This window comes from Lycorma delicatula, chromosome 1 (genome assembly GCF_047948215.1).
Source record: "Lycorma delicatula isolate Av1 chromosome 1, ASM4794821v1, whole genome shotgun sequence".
Classification (NCBI taxonomy): Eukaryota; Metazoa; Arthropoda; class Insecta; order Hemiptera; family Fulgoridae; genus Lycorma; species Lycorma delicatula.
In genome coordinates this window covers 67,782,224-67,804,424 of record NC_134455.1, presented here as the reverse complement: position 1 = coordinate 67,804,424, position 22,201 = coordinate 67,782,224, and the positions used below count along the sequence as shown (strand labels likewise).

The 22,201-nt window shown below is 29.5% G+C and overlaps 1 protein-coding gene across 3 annotated transcripts in view; it reads left to right on the top strand.

Moving 5' to 3' along the window:
* Positions 1 to 22,201, top strand: part of anne (polyamine-transporting ATPase anne boleyn) — a 229,047-nt gene that overhangs the window by 126,521 nt on the left and 80,325 nt on the right. For 2 of the 3 annotated variants that reach the window (XM_075356201.1, XM_075356192.1), the window contains exons 3-6: positions 8,494 to 8,661; positions 14,531 to 14,601; positions 15,835 to 15,959; positions 20,069 to 20,225. In XM_075356201.1, the coding sequence (XP_075212316.1) occupies positions 8,494 to 8,661; positions 14,531 to 14,601; positions 15,835 to 15,959; positions 20,069 to 20,225 (521 nt within the window). Of the gene's footprint in view, positions 1 to 3,943; positions 4,151 to 8,493; positions 8,662 to 14,530; positions 14,602 to 15,834; positions 15,960 to 20,068; positions 20,226 to 22,201 lie in introns of those variants that run through there. The other variant, XM_075356211.1, reaches the window with a different exon arrangement.

Here is a 22,201-nt window from a genome sequence, read left to right as displayed (position 1 = left end):
ATCTTTCTTTAAATAAAAATGTGTCTACTACAGTGTAAAAATAACTGATGTCAATTTCAGCAAAAAACCACTTAAAAATTGAGTGCTAAAACAACATATGTTGTTTGCTAAAACAACATCATTGGTTGTTCTTATAAAAAATATAAATTAAAGTTATCAACTGAAGTCAACATTGGTATTTCTGCACAGAAACAAAGAAGGAAAAGCTGATGACGTTGGTAGTTTTATTTGCTGTACCTCCATAATGGTTAGAAATAAGACATTGGTTGTTTTTACATTATGAAAATATACATTTCTGGTGGTCTGTTGATATATATTAACCCATTTCTGAAAAAAGTGGCATTGGTGGTTGGCACAGATATATATATATATATATACACATTTTAGTTCGTTCGAACTTCGCCGGTAAGAGTCCGCAGAAAAACTGGACGGCACGGCAAAGTCAACGAACTATGTTTACAGTTCTAAACATGACCTAACCTAAAAGTGAAATGGAAATTGAAAAACAAAATTAAAAAATAAGAATGAAAACATTATATTTCAGTTCAGTTAGATATGTAATAAAGAATACTTTTAAAAAATACCTCGAATTTTGTTAGACAATTTTTTTTTCTTCAATTTGATTAACTTCGGGACTCGAATATGTCACTTTTTCTCAAAGAGGTGGCTTTACTAATCGCGCCGCTTGGTAGCAGTACTGGTAGTAATTAGGTAGCGTACAAAAACTTGAATGATAATGTACTTGAAATAATAAAATATAAAATAAAATATACTACAGCTTGTTTTAATAGTAAATGCTCTTATGTGAATGAAAGTACTGAAGGTGAAGCAATTTTTTTTAATTCCCATCACTTCAAAAAAAAAAATAAAAGTATTAGTTTTCAAGGGAGTATAGCTGCTAATTGCTAATAAACAAGAAACACGAACAGTATGAAAGTTGCAAAGTTGTGGTACGAATCGCGCCGCCAGGTAGCAGTACTTACCGGGTTGGTCTAGTGGTGAACGCGTCTTCGCAAATCAGCTGATTTTGAAGTCGAGAGTTCCAACGTTCAGATCCTAGTAAAGGCAGTTACTTTTTTACGGATGTGAATATTACATCGTGGATATCGGTGAACTTTTCCTCATACGTATCCATCCTCATTCATACTATGAAGTAATACCTGTCTGTGATTTCCGGAGGCTAAACAGGAAAAAAGGTAGCAATACTTAATTGTACTGGGTAGCGTACAAAAAAAATTATTCTACAATTAGAACTTTTTGAACTAATTGATGGAGAAATAAAAAAAATTAATTGAATAAATAATATAAAAAGTGTATCCACGGATTCGATAAAAATCTAGGTTTACCCCCTACAAAGTAATAAGAGCAATATTACAACACGGATCTTCGATTCGTGAAGGTCATTATACTAGTTTTATTAAAAAAAAAAAATATTGTATGAAGTGAATGATATGACTATCAAAAAACAAAATTGGCCGAGAAATTAAAAAAATGTGTATTTGTTCAAGAAAGGCAATAAATTTTAATAATAAATCCGTAAGATAATCAGTAATTCATAAAAAAATAATAAAAGCATAATCTAACAAAAAACCAAATGATATCCAAAAAAAATTACAATGAAATTGTAAACCGTACGGTGGTAAGAAGAGTCTCGCAGATAACACCGGCCTACCCATCGGGTTGGTCTAGTGCTGAACGCGTCTTCCCAAATTAGCTGATTTGGAAGTCGAGAGTTGCAGCGTTCAATTCCTAGTAAAGGCAGTTACTTTTATTTTAATACTTAGTAGATCGTGGATTCTGGTGTTCTTTGGTGTTTGGGTTTCAATTAACCGCACATCTCAGGAATGGTCGAACTGAACCTGTACAAGACTACACTTCATTTAAAATCGCACATATATCATTCTCTGAAATAATGCAAGAACGGTAATTCCGGTTTGCTAAACAGAAAAAAAAACACCGGCCGTGGTAGCGTCACGGCCTTCCATTCGGAGGTTCCGGGTTCCAGTCCAGGTTAGACATGACATTTTCACACGCTACTTGTCATTCATCTCACCTTCTGAAGCAATACCGAACGATGGTCCCGCAGGTTATAAAAAAGTGAGAGACTACACGTCTATTATTAATTTAGAATTTAAAAAAAATATGTGTTAAATATTTAGACAATAGATAATATATAAAAATATATATATAAAATATAAAAGATATATATGTAAAAATGTTTAAGCGTTCCATACAATAGCAAAACAAATAAAAATCTTTTTACAAAACTTACTGGCCTAATTTCATTATTAAACAACGAATAATCATATGAATTGTATTATTTCTGTAAATGTGATATGTATTAGAGATCACATTTTTTTTATCATAACACATTCAGAACGTCAAAGAAACTAGGCTAAATTGTATTTTTAATATTTTTATATATAAAAAATATGGTAATTAACAAAGGAAGACTAGGTAAATAAATAATCAATACATCTATTCCAAAAAAAAGATCAGAATATGAGATAAAAGTAATGCAAAATGCATTTATTTGATTTTTTCAATTTGTATCCTTTAACGAAAAATATTCCGTTAAAACATGCATTCAATAAAGAAACCGAATTTTCATTACATTGAAAAGTTAAAAACTTGAAAAAATGTTGAATACTTAGAATAAAGACAAAACGAGTGGTAGTGAAATATAAGATGAAAATAACTTTCAAAACAAATATGTAATTGAAGAAAAGATGTTGAATCGCTAATAAGTCAATATGTAATATAAACTCTAATGGAATTTGTTACAACAAATTTATAATTGTCAAATTTAACCAAAATTGTGGTAATGACTTTATACTACCCCCTGCTAATTATATGAATTTGTTTAATAAATGAAATCGGGCAGGTAATAGTTTTGTAATAAATTTTTCTATTTTTTGCTTATTATGTGGAATGCTTAAACATTTTTACTTACTTGTACGAAGTAAAGGAAGTATTGTGATGGCGAAAGATTTCGGTTTCCAGATTTCAATGGAAATATCCATTTTGACTAGTTTCATCGTGACGTCTGTATGCATCTTGCATAATTAAAACACAATTAGCCGTAGGATGTTGAAATTTTGGTTTTAGGACTGTTGTAACAGCTAGTGTTTACCTCCCTTTTTTGATTGCAATTGATTGAACCAAAAGTGTCCAAAAAAGCCCAAGACTTTTTCTTTACTGCAGTAATAAGCCCGTATTGAGAGCTTTTCAACATTATATCATATATATATAAGTGGTACTTATTTTCATTGGTTCCAGAGTTATAGCCAAATAAAGTTTTAATTAATGAAATATTTGGATCTTAGGCGAAGGCACATCGGTTCAAATCAAACTTCATCTCCTTTTTTTAACTTTTTTAAAAATTTAAATGTATTGATTTATTAATAATTATTAACCCCTTAGTGTAAAAATATTTTTATGGTGAATAATAAAAAAAATTTCAGAAGTTTTTAATGAAATAAAATGTTATGTGCTTTTCATTTAAAAAAATGTGTAAATGTAATTTAATGGACGCACAAGGAAGTCATGTGTTGTCTACATCAGATTTTATTTATTTCCTGATAATTCTTGAATGTTGTATTTGTATTATTGTTCAGTGATTTATTAATATTGGTGAAGAATAGGCCTATATGTTTGTGTGTGATTAATTTGTTATTTGTAGCATATATTTTAATACCATGTAACTGAATGATGGTTGTTGAATGAATAAAATATACTGTTTGCTTTTAAATGTTCAATAAATAACTTATGTTTAAAACTTTTATTATTAATAAATAATTGTTCATTCAAGATTTTACTGTAATGTGTTATCAGCATTTTCCTTTATGTAGAAGGGGAAATATGAGTCATTTTTATAACTAGTATGAATGTTATGATCTCTAGCTTTGCAGTGCTGTTGTTGGTATCTGTGAAGTAAGTTGACTTTAGATTATGATGTCATTTAAATCTGTGTGTTTGTCATTTACATAGTTATCTGATTTTATTGTGGTGTATAGTTTATTTTTATTGTGTTATTTATCAGTGAATTAATTTGCTATATTATTTTGATTACTGTACTGATTAAATTTTCATATTAGATATGGTACGCCATTGTGTTATTACTGATCCAGATTTCTCACATTTACACATTGTAAGTAAACATTTGTTGGTAGTACATTAGGGGGTATACTTAAATCTGTTTTTATTGAGACATATATATATATATATATATATATATATATATACATATACATACACACACAATATAATTTTAAAACCGGATTTAAATATCTATACTAGCAGTGCAATTATGGTAAATGGGGTTTAATTAATGGTTCTGCTTGCTGCTGTTGTTAAAGCAATTGGTTGAGTTTGGATAAAGGAAGCTATTAAAGTATGTGTATGCTTATAAAACAAAATTATCATTATTTTTTTTAAAAAAAAGTTCAACTCGTGTAATATTAATTTATTTATTAAATTAAAAAAAATTTACGTTATCTTTTTTTTTTGAAATTAAAATTTTAAATTATTACTTTGTGTTCAAATCATTACTTGGTATTTTTAATAAATGGAAAAGTATTTTTAGCATGTTTTTTAAGTCAGTTTTACTTTTAAAATTTTATTTTTATTTGAATAAATGATAGGTTTGTTTATAAATAAAAAATTGTGTAAGAAAAAAATTAGTTTGGAAGAAGTATAGTAATTAGAAACCTGAATCTAGAAAGATAAAATAAATGTAGAGAAGCAAGGTATAGATAGATACTGCTAATAAATGTGAGCTAAGACTGTGTGGAATACAGAAAAATAGATAACTATAATATGTTTAGTTTTACAACAAATTTTCCTGAATTTTGTACTACAATACTTCAAATATAAGAAAGATATCAGACTGTGTTATCATTACAACAATCTGCAATATAACTGTCCAAAATTAAGCAGTGACGATAACAAAAAAAACTTCAGATCATTTTTATAGGAAGTATAATTCTTTGTTTAAAAACTTTTTACACCTAAGTCGGCTGAAAAACTTACTATGGAACCTCACTTTTTTTGTTTCCTGTACAAAAAAAATTGAAATCGTGTCTATTAATTGAGGAGAAAGATTTGAAGATGCTTGCATTTAATGGATTGAATTGAGAACCTCCAACTTTTTTTAAATTCTGCTAAAAATTAAAGTACTTTTTTTGGAATCTGACAGCCAATCGTTAAAAATTTTTTTTAACTTCATACTTGTAAAATAACTTGTTTTTGAATGTTTAATTAAAAATATATTATAAAACTTATATTTAGAAAAATTATATTTAGACAATACAAAGTACTACTTAAAACTTAAATACAAACTTTTCTTATATGTATATGGTGGCCTACATGATCGTGTATTACACAACCAACAAATACTGTTAGCGCCATAATTTAATTTCATTTCATGCTTCTTTTTACATCTTACAGTGCACAATATTTTTCTTTCTTGCAAAAATTTCACTGCTTTTTAGGATTATTAACATCTTTAACAATTGAAGCAAAAGTGCACAGGGCCATTCTATTCACCGATATAATAACATACAAATCACAAGTATTCAGAAGAAATAAATATGAACACAATGATGGGTCTTCCAAATGTACCTCACAGAGGTCCAATATAAGCATTGTTATTTATAATTATAAATATAATATAACCAAATTTAACCTACCCTTGTTTGCTCTCTAACCTTGACTAGCAAGTGTAGGTTAAGTTTGGTTAGATTATATTTATAACTTCTTCGCAAATGGTAAAATTTTTAAAAGTCTTAAAATATGAAAATTGTTACATAAGTGTACTTTAAAAAAACTGAAAAAAGTAGCTGTTGGATTCCAGAAAAGAACCAAAATTAAAATGCAATTAATATATTTGGTGCAGTGAGAACCTATCTTATATATTGTGCGATAATTCTTATTTTTAAAAGTGGAGTTGAAAATATGACAAATTACAGAATGTACAAAAAAAGAATATCAGGCTTTTAAAGCCATTTAGTATCTCTTTTCTTTGACTTAAGTAATGAATCATAAATACAATGAAAAAGTAACTCTTACTGTTTTCCCTACAAGTCTTCAATATGACCATCTTTCATCACATTTCACATATCCATCCAGTAGGAGAGTTCATCCCATACTTTAACCAGTATGTTTGGAGTAATGGAAGCAACAGCTGCTTGAATCCTGTGTCTCAAATTTTGTAGATCAGTTGGTACTAGAGGCATATAGACAAGATCCTTTATTAAACCCAAAAGAAAAAATCAATGGGATCAGATTGGGTGACCTTTGGAGGCCATTGCAAGCAAGCTCTTCTCATTGAGTCCATGCCAACCATTCCAGTAATCTACGTAAATTAAAAACATGAGTGCTTTTTGTTCAGGCCTCACCATCTTTGCTAATAGCACTGTCAAATGGAAAGATAGAGAATCAGTCTATGGCTGAGCATGCAACTAAAATTTCCCTTTTTTCTCTTGAGTCTGACTGTAAATCAACACTGTATATCTCATCCATATTATATCTACAAACTTTTTTTGTAAACCCAGTACTTATAAGAATTCATGTTTAAATTATCATTATTGGGATTTTACATTGAAGTTTAATGATTTCTAAGATGAAATAGAATTACTGTGTCTTCAGTCTTTTCCTCAGTCAGAAATGTAAAATAGCTTCTCACTTCTTTACATCCTTGTTCTGTTAGTTTATATTGATAAATTTATGAAAAAAACTATAGTTGTAATGTAGTAGCTATGTAAACTATAGCTGAAATATTATGTAAAAAATTGCATAATTATGTGGAAACTATGATTTTGCTAAGATATGATTATGGAACGCTATACAAACATTGGTTGTTTTATTTTTCTAATCAGCTCATGAAAACATAAGTTTTTTTATATAAGTTTTTATAGTAGGCTTCCAGATAAATTTAGAGTTATATATAAATATTCGCCTAAAAATTTCTCAGAGTTTTTCAAGATTTTTTTATAAAAGTTGTTTTTAATCTGAGATTGATTTCTTCTAAAATCAGATTGAGTTTCTTATAGAATTAGATTTTATTGATTGGCTTGTTTGAATCGATTGATTGTAAAAATAACTTTGTAATTTTATCATATCTGAGAAATGTTTTATATTTAAAATGCTGTCAATGACTGTTATTTTTATTGAATTTTTTTGTTGTAATAGAAACGGTTCATAATTGTATTGATATTTTTCATACCATGGAGAATTATTTTCCCTCATATGGAATTATATGGTAATGTAATAAAAATCAAATAGTTATTTGGTAAATATGAATTAGTCAGATTCTATACATGATTTAGTTGATGATTGTTCATTAAAACATCATCATGTAATGTTACTCCAAAAGTAATTATTAGTAGCAGTAAATGCAAAATAAAGGATATTTTTGATATCTTTTCTATATTACACTAGAAATTCTTATTAAAATCCTTCTAACAAGATTTTCTGAAAACATTGCATTAGCAGTTCATCTGTGATGAGACTTTGTAATTGCACAAATTCCTATTGTATTGGAAAGGATAGACTATTAGAATATTATAAAAAAGTAGGTATCCAGTTTGTTTTATCTGGAGGCATACAGAAAAGAATAATTAACAGCTAATTATTTGCTCACATAATTGGAATATTAACTTACAGTGTGTTTAAATTGATATAAGGTTTTACTTTCTTATTTATTTTTATTTACTTTTCATTTTATTATATGAACAGGAAAATTACTATTCACTTATCACTACCGTAAATATTTTACATTTATCTTATTTTTTTTACTGCTTGGTATATCCACATACGTATCTCCATCAAGGAATGGACAGACATATGCACAGGATGTTTCATTTATCATTTCTATTTTTTATGTAGATAATGAATAATGTTTTTGAAAACCAATGTCAACTGTTAACTACTATTATTTGCTCACATAATTGGAATAACTAACAATATGTTTAAATTGGTGTAAGGAACATTTTACTTTCTTATTTATTTTTATTTACTTTTCATTTTAATACACAAGTATGAACAGGAAAACTACTGTTCACTTATCACTACCATAAATATTTTACATTTCTTATTTTTTTTAATTTTGTGGCACATCCACATACATATCTCCATCAATGTTTCATTTATCATTTCTATTGTTTATGTAGATAATAATAATTTTTTTCAAAATCACTGTAAACTACTATGCCCTTAGTAATGCTTGCTTTTGCCAAGATGATTGTGCTATTATGAAAAAGTAAGTGTAGGATATGTCATCACAGAGCTCTTAGTTGTGTATACAATATCAAGAAATTTATTTGTTAATATTACTGTGTTTTTGATTATTTATACTGTTGATCTGTAATAATTATTATAGATTTATGTATTCATATTGAATTAGAATTCAGTTCAAATATGGTTTTAACATGTAAAGTAAACTATACTCAATATATTATGTTTACTACTGTAAACATCTTTTTTATTTTCTAGGAAGTGTTTGGATATTGCAAACACAAGATTCGCACGTTTATCACATGGTTTTTCATTATATTCACTCTTGGTGCTCTCCGCCTGGTTTTCCATTGGTGGCCGCAGTGGATGCTATATGCTACACACCGTAGTTGTCCTTTGGATATCGCACAGAAAGTATTGGTTGTTGTAAGTATATTTATATATATGCTTGGAGTATACATTCATAAGTTTATAATTCATGTTTATATACAGAACAGTGCATGGATATGATCCAATATTTGTTTTAGTATCAGTTGTAACAGGTCTTGGAAATTAGTTTTTACTCTACCTGAGCATGGTAGTATAGTGCTGTTTTTGCATAGTTCCCAGGTTAAACAAGAAGACTGACAATGAAACATAACATAAAAGCAACATTTTTGCCTTTTTGAAGCAAGATGTGTTGTCATACAAAGGCAGCTTCCTGTGCATTTTCAAATGTGACAATTCAAGATCATTTAAAATAATACATAAACTTCACAAAACATCATCTAACAGAAATGACTCATTGTTGGACAGGAAATGTATCCAGCTTAAATCGATGCATCCTCTAGAGAATATAGGCACTGCCAGAGCAACATTGCAAAGGAGCCCTGGTAAATCAACCAGAAAAGGTGCAGCAGAACTAGTAATAGTGCAGCAGAACATATGTAACAAATTTTTAAAAGTTATTTGAATTTGTTTCCATTCAAAATAACAATGTTGCCTAAACTTACAGTTTAAAACAAATATCAAAGAATTGCATTTGCTGAATTAGGAATTTATGTTGAACGGTGTTATTTTTTTTGAAGATGAACATTTTCTTTTCCCATGGACAGTACGGTTAATAAATGAAATATTTGTTTCTGGTTGTTACAGAATCCACATGTGCTTCATAAGGTGCATCATGTACCAAAATATGGGTTGGTGGTATCTGAAATCATGGACGGATTGTGGTCATGTTATATGAACAGACTGTTGATAGTGATGAATGTTATTTAAGCATATTGCACAATTTTTGAAAGCCTCAACTTCCTGACATATGTTTGCCATTGCAAACTTTGCTATTACCAAACATGGTTTATGCAGGATTGAGCCAGACAGTACATGGCAAAGTGTTTTGAACTTTATGCATGAAATCTTTAATGAAGAAGTCATCTCTCCAATGTCTTGATCATTTTGCATATGACCTAACTGGCCCCCAAATTGTCCAGATTTAAACTATAGTGATTTTCTTTGTTGATTATTTAAAGAAAAGTTTTTCCAAAAAAGCCAACAACAGTAATGGAACAGAAAGTAATTATCAGTAAGGCTGTTAAGATAACAGGATATGTGCCATCAAATGATCAGCAACTTCACACTTCATGTTGGGTAAAGTTAACAAAAATAAAAGAACACACAGCTCGTATTTGCCAAAAGAAATTGGACTTTAATTAGAAAGAAAACAAATGAACTTATGATAAATCATAACCTTAAAAAATTAAAAGAAATTATGAAATAAACATAATTTAATTCTATATAAGAAATATCAGCTGAATCAACATATGAATAATGATATGAAATGAGAAAATGCATGAATATACAGTTTTAAAATACACATTTTGAAAATATACAATTTAACAAAACCTGAAAACAAGAGAACATAAAACACCTTATTTTCAATTAGATAAAACATATCATCAATAAAAAAGTATAACTGGAAAACTGTTGCATTACTGACATATTCTGTAATAATGAAAATTAGCAATGAACAGATGTCATTAACTTAGAAAAATAAATTGCAGTAAATCTTATTATTGGCACTGGCCTTTTCTGAATTATGAACATCATCAAACTTAACATTAAATAATTAAAACATGTAATTCTAGTTTAGTATAGAAAAAAAGGCCACAATAATATTCTAGTACAAAAAGAGTTAATTACAATAATCAAATTGAAATAAGTAAATATATAAATAGAGTTCATTTTGGTAAATAAGCTTTCTTGAAAATATAAAATTACAAAGTCCAAAAACGTAACTCCACATCAGGAATTATTTTCTTCAGATTAATTTAAGAGAAGTAATATGAATTCAGTGCATGAATAAATAAGAATTAATCTCTGCGATTAACAAGTTACAAGATTAAATGAGAGTTAATTACAATAGAAACAAATTGTAATAAGTAAGCACCGTATGTTACACATGACACAATAAAATAACTTTATCTAAGCCACCTGTCGTGACTGCACTTAAATGAATAAATGATTTTTTAAACCAAACTTGAAATTGAAATGCGTAATGTACGATTAACTGAATGTTTCACAAATTTTTGTAATAGCGTAACGGTTTACTATAAATAATAATGAAGGATTTGAACATCCCTTAATAACACACGAATATTGGTAAAAAATGAACTCGTGAAATTAAAGTGCACATATACATACAGTTTATCCTTGGTGTAGTCTGTAACAGAGGTAACAATTTGTGATTAGAAGTTGAAACAAGACGTGGCGTCTCAGATTTGTAGTAATGAGTTTGAAGAGATTTTGCATCGATGAAAATGTAATCAGCAGCTGGAGAAGATTCGGCGTCAATAGAGTTGGCAGTTTGTAGCGATTGAAACACTTTTAGGAGAGACGTAATTTACAGAATTTGAAGATTAACTTAACAAAGAAACGAGGCTGGACGAACATAGAAAACAGTGAAATCACGAAAACACTGACGAGTAGATCAAGAGAATATTTAGACAGAGATATACCACATCGTTTATGAGAGTATGAATGCGATGAAAATACTTAAACATTATACGAGAGAGAACCGCAAGCTGGTCCCCGCCTGTACATCCAAACAACATGAAAAAAACTGAACTGGAATGAACAAAGCTGGCGTGGTGAGAAGTAGGGGAGGCGAACAAAGCAGTGGACAGAAGAGTGTGTGTGTGTTGACAACAAGAGTAGTGTCTAAGTGTTAGTATGAGAACGATTAGATAGAACGTGTGGAATTCGGGAACGAAGATATAACAAAAATAATTTACAAGCAAGCAGACCATTAAAGAATTACGTAAGGCTGATAAAATAAATGTCTGAATACGCACAAGTTGAAGAAATGACATCAGGGCAGACAAAGAGAAATAGACTTCTAGGAACTATGACAATATTGAAATTGGTGAGAATAAAAAACACTTAAGACTAATATATATATTAAGACTAAACAGCAATAAATAATGCGAGATAGAAATAAGCTGACACCAATATGATGATGCAACAGTCAGTCAAGCTGGAGCCTGAGAGAAATAATATCGAAAGCAAACCCAAACAACCTATTTTAAAAATATACGTATGATAAGCCTTACAAAAATGCAAAATAAATTTACCAAGCCTGTAAACTATAAGACTCGATTATAACCTTGAATTTATTGGAATAAAACAACTTTACGCGTTGGCGTATACACTTCATGTAGAAGTAGTTGCCAGATATGATAATGTCATATTGAACACATATTTCACTGAATAGTAGGCTATCATTTTATACTTTTGTATATTATGATTGCAATACTGGATCATTTTGTGTTTTATGTTGTTTCTTAATCAATCCAAACCAAATTTTAATGTGTATTTGTTTTCTTTCACCACAAAATAATCAAATCGTAGAAATATTTAGATCACATACCCTTAATTTCACTGTAGACGAATTTTACTTTTGTTGAAATCTACTTTTAATGTAAATGTTTATTTTTTAAAGTGTATTAGAATTTATAATAATTTTGTAAGCATGGCCTGTTGGTATAAGTATATAATTAAAATTAATGTACAAAAAACCACACCAACATTGAATTCAAAGCATTCAGACACTTTCGGAAATAAATTTCATCCTCAGGAACTCCCATATTCATCCTATTTGTAATAGTAATTAAAAATTCACATGTAAATTATAAAAATCGTGATATTTACTTAAAACATAACAGCTGGTTGTCATATGTTATAAAATTATGTCGACGTAAACGTCCTGTCAATTTGGTGGTCTCAACTGTTCTACTCAACAGTTGAGTTTTCTACTCCACTTTGTGGAGTACCACCAAATTGAAAGGACGTTTATGTCTATATAATTTTATAGTTGAGCATTTAACAGTTGAAATGACAGGTCATTTCAACTGTTAAATGCAGTCAACCTCTGATACAGTACTGCCTTATGTCAGACTACAATAATTTAACCTTTTTCTGATTGTATACACCTTCATTGTAAGTGTTACATTCTCTGTTAAGCACCTATATATGATGTATACTTGTGTGCATACACGTGTGCAACATTCTTATAATTTACACACTTGTTCCAAATCCTTAACAGTAATTTTAAGAATACAAAAAATGGTACTGTACATGAACAATAACTTTTATATAAGAATCGTAAATAAGTCTGTATTCTTCTCACTTTTATTTTATACTGAATTTAAACTAATTGAAATGAGTTTAGTTCAGCATTATTATAAGAAGATTTACAAAGTTAACTTATGGCATGTTTTGAACTGAAGCATAGATCACTAACGTTATATAGGTAGTGGCTGTAATGTACTACAAGACAAATAAAAAATAATTAAGCAGAAAAATCTTTTGTTGTTGGGTTTTCAATAAAAATGGATTTAAAAAAAAATTTATTCACTTTTAACAACTTAAATTACATCGATTTTCTTAGAATTAAAGCAGCTATAAATTTTTTCCTGTAGATTTACTTCAAAATTTCAATTTTTTGGGGTATTAATTACAACAATTGGTTTGTGAACTACTAGAGATATACTTTTGGAGCCAGTGTTTTCCTTTCTTTTTTTTTAATGTTAAATTGTACTGGGTGATTCAAAAAGGTCTTCAAAACTTTAAAAGCATATAAAAATTTATTGAGATAACTTACATATTTTGTTGAGGTCTCATTTCATAGAAAAACACATCAAGTTTATCACCCAACATTTACTTTGGTTCAATATTGTATTTGTAATGCGACATACACCGCACCTGAAGTTGATTTTATTCCAGTCTATAGCCAGCAAGGCAGATGTTACCTTTGCAGCTCCAGCGTTAATTTGAAGTCTTAACTCAACAAGGTCAGGCAAAGGTAAACTCTATCTTTAATCAAACCTCTAAAACTCTAGTGGGGTCAAATCTGGAGAGCGAGGTGGCGATGCAACTGGATCTTCATGACCAATCCACAAACGTCGGAATCAAACAATTAAAAATTTTCAGACTACTAGGCAGTAGTGATCCCCCGTCTTACTGATAGTAATAGTGTCCATCTTGGTCATCATTATCTAACTGAGGAATTGGAGAATTTTGAAGCATGTCCAGATAAACTATACCATTTACGGTTGCCTCCTGAAGGAAGAATGGACTGTACAGCCTTTACTTAGGGCACAAAAAACATTGACCTTAGATCTATCATGAATTGCTGCAATTTTCTTCCACTTTCCTGGTGATTTTGAATTTTTAACAGAACAACCTGTCTCAATGAAGTTTTGGTGCTAAGATGCTTCTAAAGTTTTGAAATCCTTTTTGAATCACCCGGTATATAAAATCACCAATTTTGTTTAATATTTTGTGTCCATAGAGTCTTAGTATAGCACATTGTTTGACCTTTAGAAAAAATAGAGCGAAATTTATTGTACAAAATTTATAGCACGAATAAATAAAGCATTTCTAGACCTATATTGTATGGCTGAAGATTACACATGTCTTCAGCATTTGAGAAAACTTTCTTAACAGTAATTATGCTCTCTCTGGATTGAAAGCCATGCTGATGTAATTTTAATTATTGACTTAGTATTTTGCTGGTATTTGAATTCAACAGTCAAAATTTACCAGTGTAGAAAATGCAGCTGCTTTGTTGCTATTTCCTAGAATTTTTCATTGACACCAAAAATTGTTACTGGTAAAAAATGTTTAAGTGATTGAACAGAAATTATTGGCTATATTATAAATCTTATGATTTTTTGAAATTTTATCTTTTTTTCTTTAAAAATATTATATAATTTATGATGGTTCAAGTAATTTATTAATATTTTTTTTTTTCCCCAAGGAACGGTATCAGAAGAAGCATAAATGCTATTATGTGAAGGATGTACGAACAGTCACTGCTGAGTCACTGAGGTTGGTCTTAATTGTACATTTTTTAATATTTGAAAAATCTTTCTAAATTTATATGGTTGAATATGTGTAATCTGTAAAAAAAATCAAGTGTTTCACTTTATATTCTTGGTAAAATTTGCTAAAACTATTTTTTTAACATTACAACATTCTATATTTAATGAGGTAAATATGCAAACTTATTCATTCTGTTTTTTTTTTTTTTTTTGTAATGTTAATAATAATGAAGTTTGTTGTAATATATTCACAATTTTGTAAAATCCTTGAGCGTGCTAATGCTGGTTATAAGATGTACTTGCGCTTCTTCCATCTGCTGTTACATTTCTCTTATGGCATTTGGAAACTATTTTATCATTTACATGTGTACCATAATGCATAACTTCATAAAAAATTAGAGAGTACGAGTTCTTTTGTATTTAGTATAAAAACTTTTTTTAAGTCAGCTCATTTATTTGTTAATATTGTTCATTTAACATTTTTGCAATGAAATATTAAATATATAATCATCCATCATCCTTCCTGTAGATAACATAATTTGTGTGTGGTATTAAACTAAAACAATGAATCACATATCCTCCAATTATAATGCATGCACAGGTCAAGGATACTTTTTGGAATACTACCCAAAATTATTTTCTTGTAAAAATTGAAGCAATTTGAAAAACATTTTTTCTCCCTTCGGTAGCTTACCAGAGTTATGTATGTATGCATTTCACTGTGTTTGTCTATCTACTTCCTTGTAATTCTTTAACAGATGGATCACTTTGAATGTTCACTTTTGCCGTATGGTATTATGTGCTTTCTTGGAAAACATTTATTTTTTTGAGATATTTATTTTTAATCAAAATTTATTATAAGTCATTTATTTAAGACAAGATGGACTCTGCTTTTATGTTATAATTTTTTAAATACACGAGCCAGACCCTAAATGGTCATTTCATCTTCATGTTTATCTGAATGTAAATTTAGGTACACATACAGGTTACAAGTACAGAGGGTTATTAAATGGTTTAATATTAAATATAAATATATGTAAATTAAATAATAAATATTTAATATTCAGTGGGTCTAAGTGTAAACTTAAGACCCAGTGTTAATATCATGTATATTAAATTCAGTTCATGACCTACTGAATAGCTGTATTGCAATACTCTGCTAACTGTGGTCTTTATTTTAAAATGTTTTCTTACATGTATTGTTTTTATTATTAATTAATAACAATAATTTTTTTTTAAGAAATGAAGGTAAAAGCGAGGAGGTGGTGGGGGTGGATGGCTGCTGGGACCAGCAGGCTATCTCTGAACTGAGGAGAATGGCTGCTCCTCGGCTCTCAGTTCATGTGAGTGGAGGCTTCTTTAAAGGTAAGTTAAAAGTTTCTTATAAATTGACATAAAATATAATATGTAATTTGGTTATCTGATTATACGGTATAATATGCCCTTTAACTTTAAATGGTATATATATAAACTTTTGAACTGATGATGGTTTTGGGGTCTGGGGGATGTGAAACACGAAGATATGTCAAAATTTTACAGAAGTCGAATCATGGTACCCATTACAGTTGGTAGTCTTCTTATGAAATCTACCTAAAAAAGGTTGCTATAATTAGGTGTAAGCCTGTTGTTGCTAGAGAAGAATGAATAATTACACTGATAGACAAAAAATTTGTTTAATGTTTCTCTAACTGTGATACCATTTCTTGAATTGCTCTTTTGCATATATTACAGATCTGTAAATACAATTTTTCTATCGCCCTTAGTTTTAAACAAATTACGCTTCAAAAAAAATTAAGGGAAAATATAGTTAAAATCTGTAAAATTTATAATTTTGCATAGCCATACCTGTGTTAGAATGATTTCACCTACTCTTTTCTTTTATAAATAGCCTCAGGCACATCCCGAATTAATGTATAACAGTAATCGGCTAGCATGTTAGTATTCCATTTCCCTTTGTAGCAGCTTTCCTTCACTGAAATGTCTTGGTGGAAACATTCACCATGTTTGTTACTTACGTCTCTGAGGTTGTCCGGGAAAAAATATCCTTCATTATTTTTACAAAAATTTTACAAAACTTCATATGGAGAGGGGATAAAAATACTTTTTTGGGTTCAACTAAGGACTCATGAATAATATTTTTCCCACTTGGAGTTAAGTTGTCTCGTTTCTTCCACTCTTTGGTTTATTCCTACCTCAGCTGTCCCATTCGCAAAAAAAAACACATGTACTTAGTATAGCCTAACTGTATGCCTAACAAAATAGTTATAACTTTCAGATCACCACATATGTTCCAGCTATGTTTTTTATAATTTATTTTTTCAAGAATGTCTTTCATCACATCGTATGTCTCTTTCAAATTAATACCATAAGCGATTGGTATCGAAGGATACTTATTACCGTTGTGTAGAAGAACCATTTTTAAACTACCCTTGGACGAATTTATAAAAAGGCACCAGTCCTCAGGTTTATGAACTTCTCCTAAGTGCAACATCATAATTTCATCAATATTTGTGCAATAAACCAAATTATTTTCATCAATAAAGTACTGAAAAAGTTCTTTTTGTTTCTTCTAAAGCCCGAAATTTTTGAATTTTTTTTTTAAAAGTAAATTCCAATCTTGCAGTCTTGATCCTAAGAGTTAAGTTTGATTTTTGATAAATTTAAATCCCTAACCAAGTAATTTAATTCATCTTGTGATATAAGATGTGGCTTATTGGAAGATAATTCAAAATCAAAATCATTGTTGTCTTTTTCAGTACTGCCTCATTCTTCATTGCTGCTTTCAAAACATACATCTACAGGTGGCTCAGGAATTGGGATACTTTTACTGTGAGGTACAGGCCTGATTGCGGATTGTAATGAAGGATATTTTACAGTATGTTTAGGTTTTTTGGAAATTCGAGACACACTTGTTACAATTGGTAACATGATCCTTACAATTGTTACAAAAGTTACAATTGGTTACATGATCCTTTGGTTCACACCAAATCATAGGTACACCAAATGGCAAAGCCTTCCGTGTGTACCTTTCAGCCATCCTCTTAAATATACAGAACAATTAGTGCATACTGTATGAACCCATGTCTTATCATGATCACTAATTTTACACTGAAAGTACAAATGATATATTTTTTTAATTAAAGATGTAATGTTTTTTCTATTTGATTTTACATAACAAAAAGCATCCACATCATTTACAAAATTTCAAGGCATTATGACACTGCACTGTTAACAAACTTAAGACAGCAATAAGACTGAACAAAATTAATTCCTAAATCCAGTGCTTAATACAAACACAGCTGTGTTTTTAGCTACATGTTTTGACCTGCACAGACATGAGTAATCTTGTCTATGAAGGCTCACTCTTCAGTATGAGATATGATGTCATAATATGTGACTGTTATATGATTTAATTCTTTGTCTAGTATTGTTTATTTTTTATAGCTTAAAATTATGTTAAAGTTAAACAATAAAAAATGAGCTAACAAAATACAATGTAGCAGCTTAAAATGCTAACTATACAGTGAAAAATGAAAAAGTCCTTAATTAAAATTAAAAAATTTTTTATAAATGGTGGGCGATAGAAAGATTCTGAGTTCATATTCGTTTTCAGCATCAAAAAACAGATTAAAATCGTGTATTGCATGGTAGAAAACAAAAATTATGTTTATCAGTGTTATTATTGCTATTGGAAATTTTCTCTATAATATACTTTCTCTGTAATTGTAAATTAATGTATTTGCACACCATTATCTTAATTCATTCTTCGTTTTCTTCTTCTTAATTATAATTTGTTTATTATTTTATCTAAATTGAAACATTCTCTTCTACAAACAGTTTATTATATACACTTACAGATACAACTATTTTTACTATTTATCTACCTATACTGTATTGTGATAAATGTAATTTTTTAATTTGAGTATTTTTACTTATCAAAATTCATGCATTTAAATTAAAAATAATATATTGACCATTACAGAATAACACTGATGAATAAGTTTATCACTATGACTGATTAATATAAAAACTCTGAATGTTGTAGTCACAGGGTGAGCAGTGATTTTTCTTTTTGTACACCAACCAAAAATTTTCAATGTCAGTAGGTAAACTGGAAATCTATATTGTGGAAATGTGGGAAAAATAAATAACCTTCATGAAGTTTTAGAATATTTTCTTATAAACCGCCTTTGATTGTTTCATTATGTTGGTAATAACATTGTTGATTTCCTTGTAATGCATTCTATTCAAAGTTGATTTTAATCAAGGAAACTAATGAAATAATCTGATGGTAAATCAGAATTGCACTTCCATGAATTAGTTAATTTGATAATTGAGGGTTGTAAGTTATAGTAGGTGGTCGTGGTTGGAAGAGGCCATATGAAGGTGATAGTAGGTTGTGTAAATACACTGATGGAAATGTCTGCTGAGACATTTGCGTCAGTGACAAAGGCCAGATTGATGACTATGTTGTGATATTTGGTATAGAGCGTCTAAAATACAACCTCCATTAAAGCCCATCAGGGCTAGGAACAGAGGGGGTGATGTGGCAACTGGGATCGTCACAAGGCAGATGTCTTCCTCTATCGGGGTCAGGATGTTGAAGTAATAAAACTGTCTGATGTCAGGAATAAATCCATGCTGTATGCTACTCTGTAGGTCAAAATTTTCCAATATAACTTTTCCCTTAGTTTCATGCAAATAAAATATCTGTTAACCAAAGAGATAATATTGATTACCACTTTAAGAATGATATTTGTCTGCAGGTCATCCAAAAAAAACCGTCATGTCTCATCTTCTGTTATTATATTAAGAAAATCTGAACATTAATCTGATGTACATAATCTGATGACATTGGTCCCAATCAATGTCATTTATGTTTATTTCTAATCTCAGTCATTTGTGAAACAATTTTTTAACAAATGCAGTGTCAACTTCTGGCATTATTTCTATAATAAACTTCCTTCTGTTATTTTCAATGCTCAATGTTCAATTTTTTCATTTTTTGGCAAGAATAAGTCCCCATCAATTCCAACAACTAATACTCATGGCAACACTTAACGGTAATCATAAACTTTTTCATTTCTGTTATAAACACACATGCACGCACGTGTGTGTTTATACAGCTGGACCAATTATTGAAGAGAAAACAAGAAAAAGATATTATTTATAATCACATCATGAACACTTGAAAAATGTCAGTTTACAAAACAACTCCTTCTCGTCCGAGTCCAGAGAATTTCTTATGCTATCTCTTGTATTCATAATTATTAATAAATGATTTGCTAAATTCTGTAATTGATTAGAGCTAGCAATTGAGCAGGAAATTTTGATTGTCTGAATTTTTGTTTATTCTTGTAAACAAAAAACTGATAAAAAATGTTGGTAGGACAAGAACAGTCTATCAAGATTCATTTAAAAGGTTGTTACTGTAACTTTACTTTATTTTCTCTCATTGTTCATTTTTGTTATAGAAATGGAGGATGTTCGCATGTTTTGGTGCAAAAAGATGTGCTACGTATGGGATCCAGATCGTGGTGAGTTTTGTCAGCTTCCTGGTTTAGATTTCAATGTTACCACTGATATATTGCATCGACAAAAAGGTCTTACAATTGCGGAACAGTTTTTAAGGTAAATACTGTAATCATATTGGGGTTAAATAGAATTTTATTTAGAAAAATAAATCTTTTATTAATGTAACTGTTGGTTCTTATATAAATATTTATTTTTTAGTATTCAATAAATGTTTAAAAATGATTGTATGCAGTTATCTGTTTTACTGTAGTTAATGATTATGTACATAAAAATGTAAATGGTCATGTTTGATTTTCTTTTCTTTGGAATAATAAAAAAACCTGTATATTTTTCCACACAGTTTGATATTCCTTAAGAAATAATTCTTATACCTTTTGTCAAAAAAAATTGAATAGTAAAAAACTAAAATTTATTTGTGGTTTAAATTGTGGCTCTAATTTTCAAATTAGTATATTCTTGATAACTTGTTTATACTGTCATTCATGTACTTTACCTTACTCGTCTACTTATCCAGTTTTAGTTATCTAGGTAATTCTCTTTCCAGATGCGTATTCCCTACTGAGTGGAGGTAGTGTAAATATACTGTTACTCGTTTCATGGGATTTATTAATTTATTGGTGTACACTACATGTCTCAAGCTTTTCTTATAACTACCATAACTTATTTGAAGTACAGGTGGTACATTGGTTGCTTTTCTGATATTAATGATGTAAATTATTCAGCTACTCTATGTGGTAAACTAAGTGTGACATTACTTGTTACATTGTACAAGGCATGTTTTTTTAATTAAGTACCATTTTGATATATAAAATAATACTTTTGTTTAATTTATACTCCTATCGCATTGAGAGACCTATTATTTACTTCAAACATAACTTTAACTGAGGTTTTAAAAATTTTTAATTTTGTACTATTGAATCATATCAAAGCTATCAAGGTCTACTATTTTCATTCAAAATTGTAAAATCACACTTTGACTCGTCAAAACTGTGAGATTTTGTTAATTTGTATGTTCTAGCTAGATTGTTAAGATTCAGTAATGTTATTTTTCATTTGATGTTAGAAGCACTGAATTATCCAATCTATTTGTTTATTACGATCATGTAAGTTAGTAAATTCTATGTGCAGTAATATTGACTTTAATACACTATCCTTACAATCTACCAAAAATGCAATAAAGAAAGATTTTCATTTGAATAACTGATACTTCAACTGTGCAATGTATTAATTATAACTGTATATATTTAAGTAACTATTCATATGTTTAACTATACTACGCTGATATGCAATTAAAATTATATGTAAAAAGAGTATTCACTCATATATTCTTCAAATAAATAAATATTCAACTGAGAGCCTGGATCTGAATGTAATCTACAATTCTACATAATTTCTGCTTACATTAAGGCACTTGTCATAACATGTGATCGATCAGCTTCTGCATTCCAGCTTCATAGAAATTTGCCACCTGAGAAGATAACCATTGCTGAATGGCTGTTTTGATGTCGTAATTGTTATTGTGGCACTGCTTTTAATTCAGGAACAAGTGGTAGTCACTGTGTGGCAGGGCAGGACTATAAGGTGGGTGATTAATTGTTTGTTCCCAGCCAAGTGATGGATGAGATCTTGGATTCGATGAACCACTTGTGGTCAAGCATTGTTATGAAGCACCACAATTCCCAACTGAGCATGACATAGCTTCTGTTTTGGATTGTCTCTCAATATGTATCGGCATTTATTATTTCATCCCAAGCAAAAAATTAACAAACAACGGCTCCTGTTTATCTGAAAACACAGCGCACATAATTGATTTTCTGGGCTGACATTATTTACTTGACCTTCACTTTCTTGGGAGTTGTTGAGTGTTCCATTCCATGGACTGTTGTTTTTATTACAGTGTACCCACTTCTCATTACCAGTAACAGTTTGGCTTAAAAACAGATCGGCTTCACTGTTATATTTTGAGAGAAAGTTCAAAGCACTGGCTACATGTTTGTATCTGTACAACTCACTCAGCATGTTTAGTACCCAGCGTTAGCACAACTTTCAATAATTTAAGCATGTCGACACAA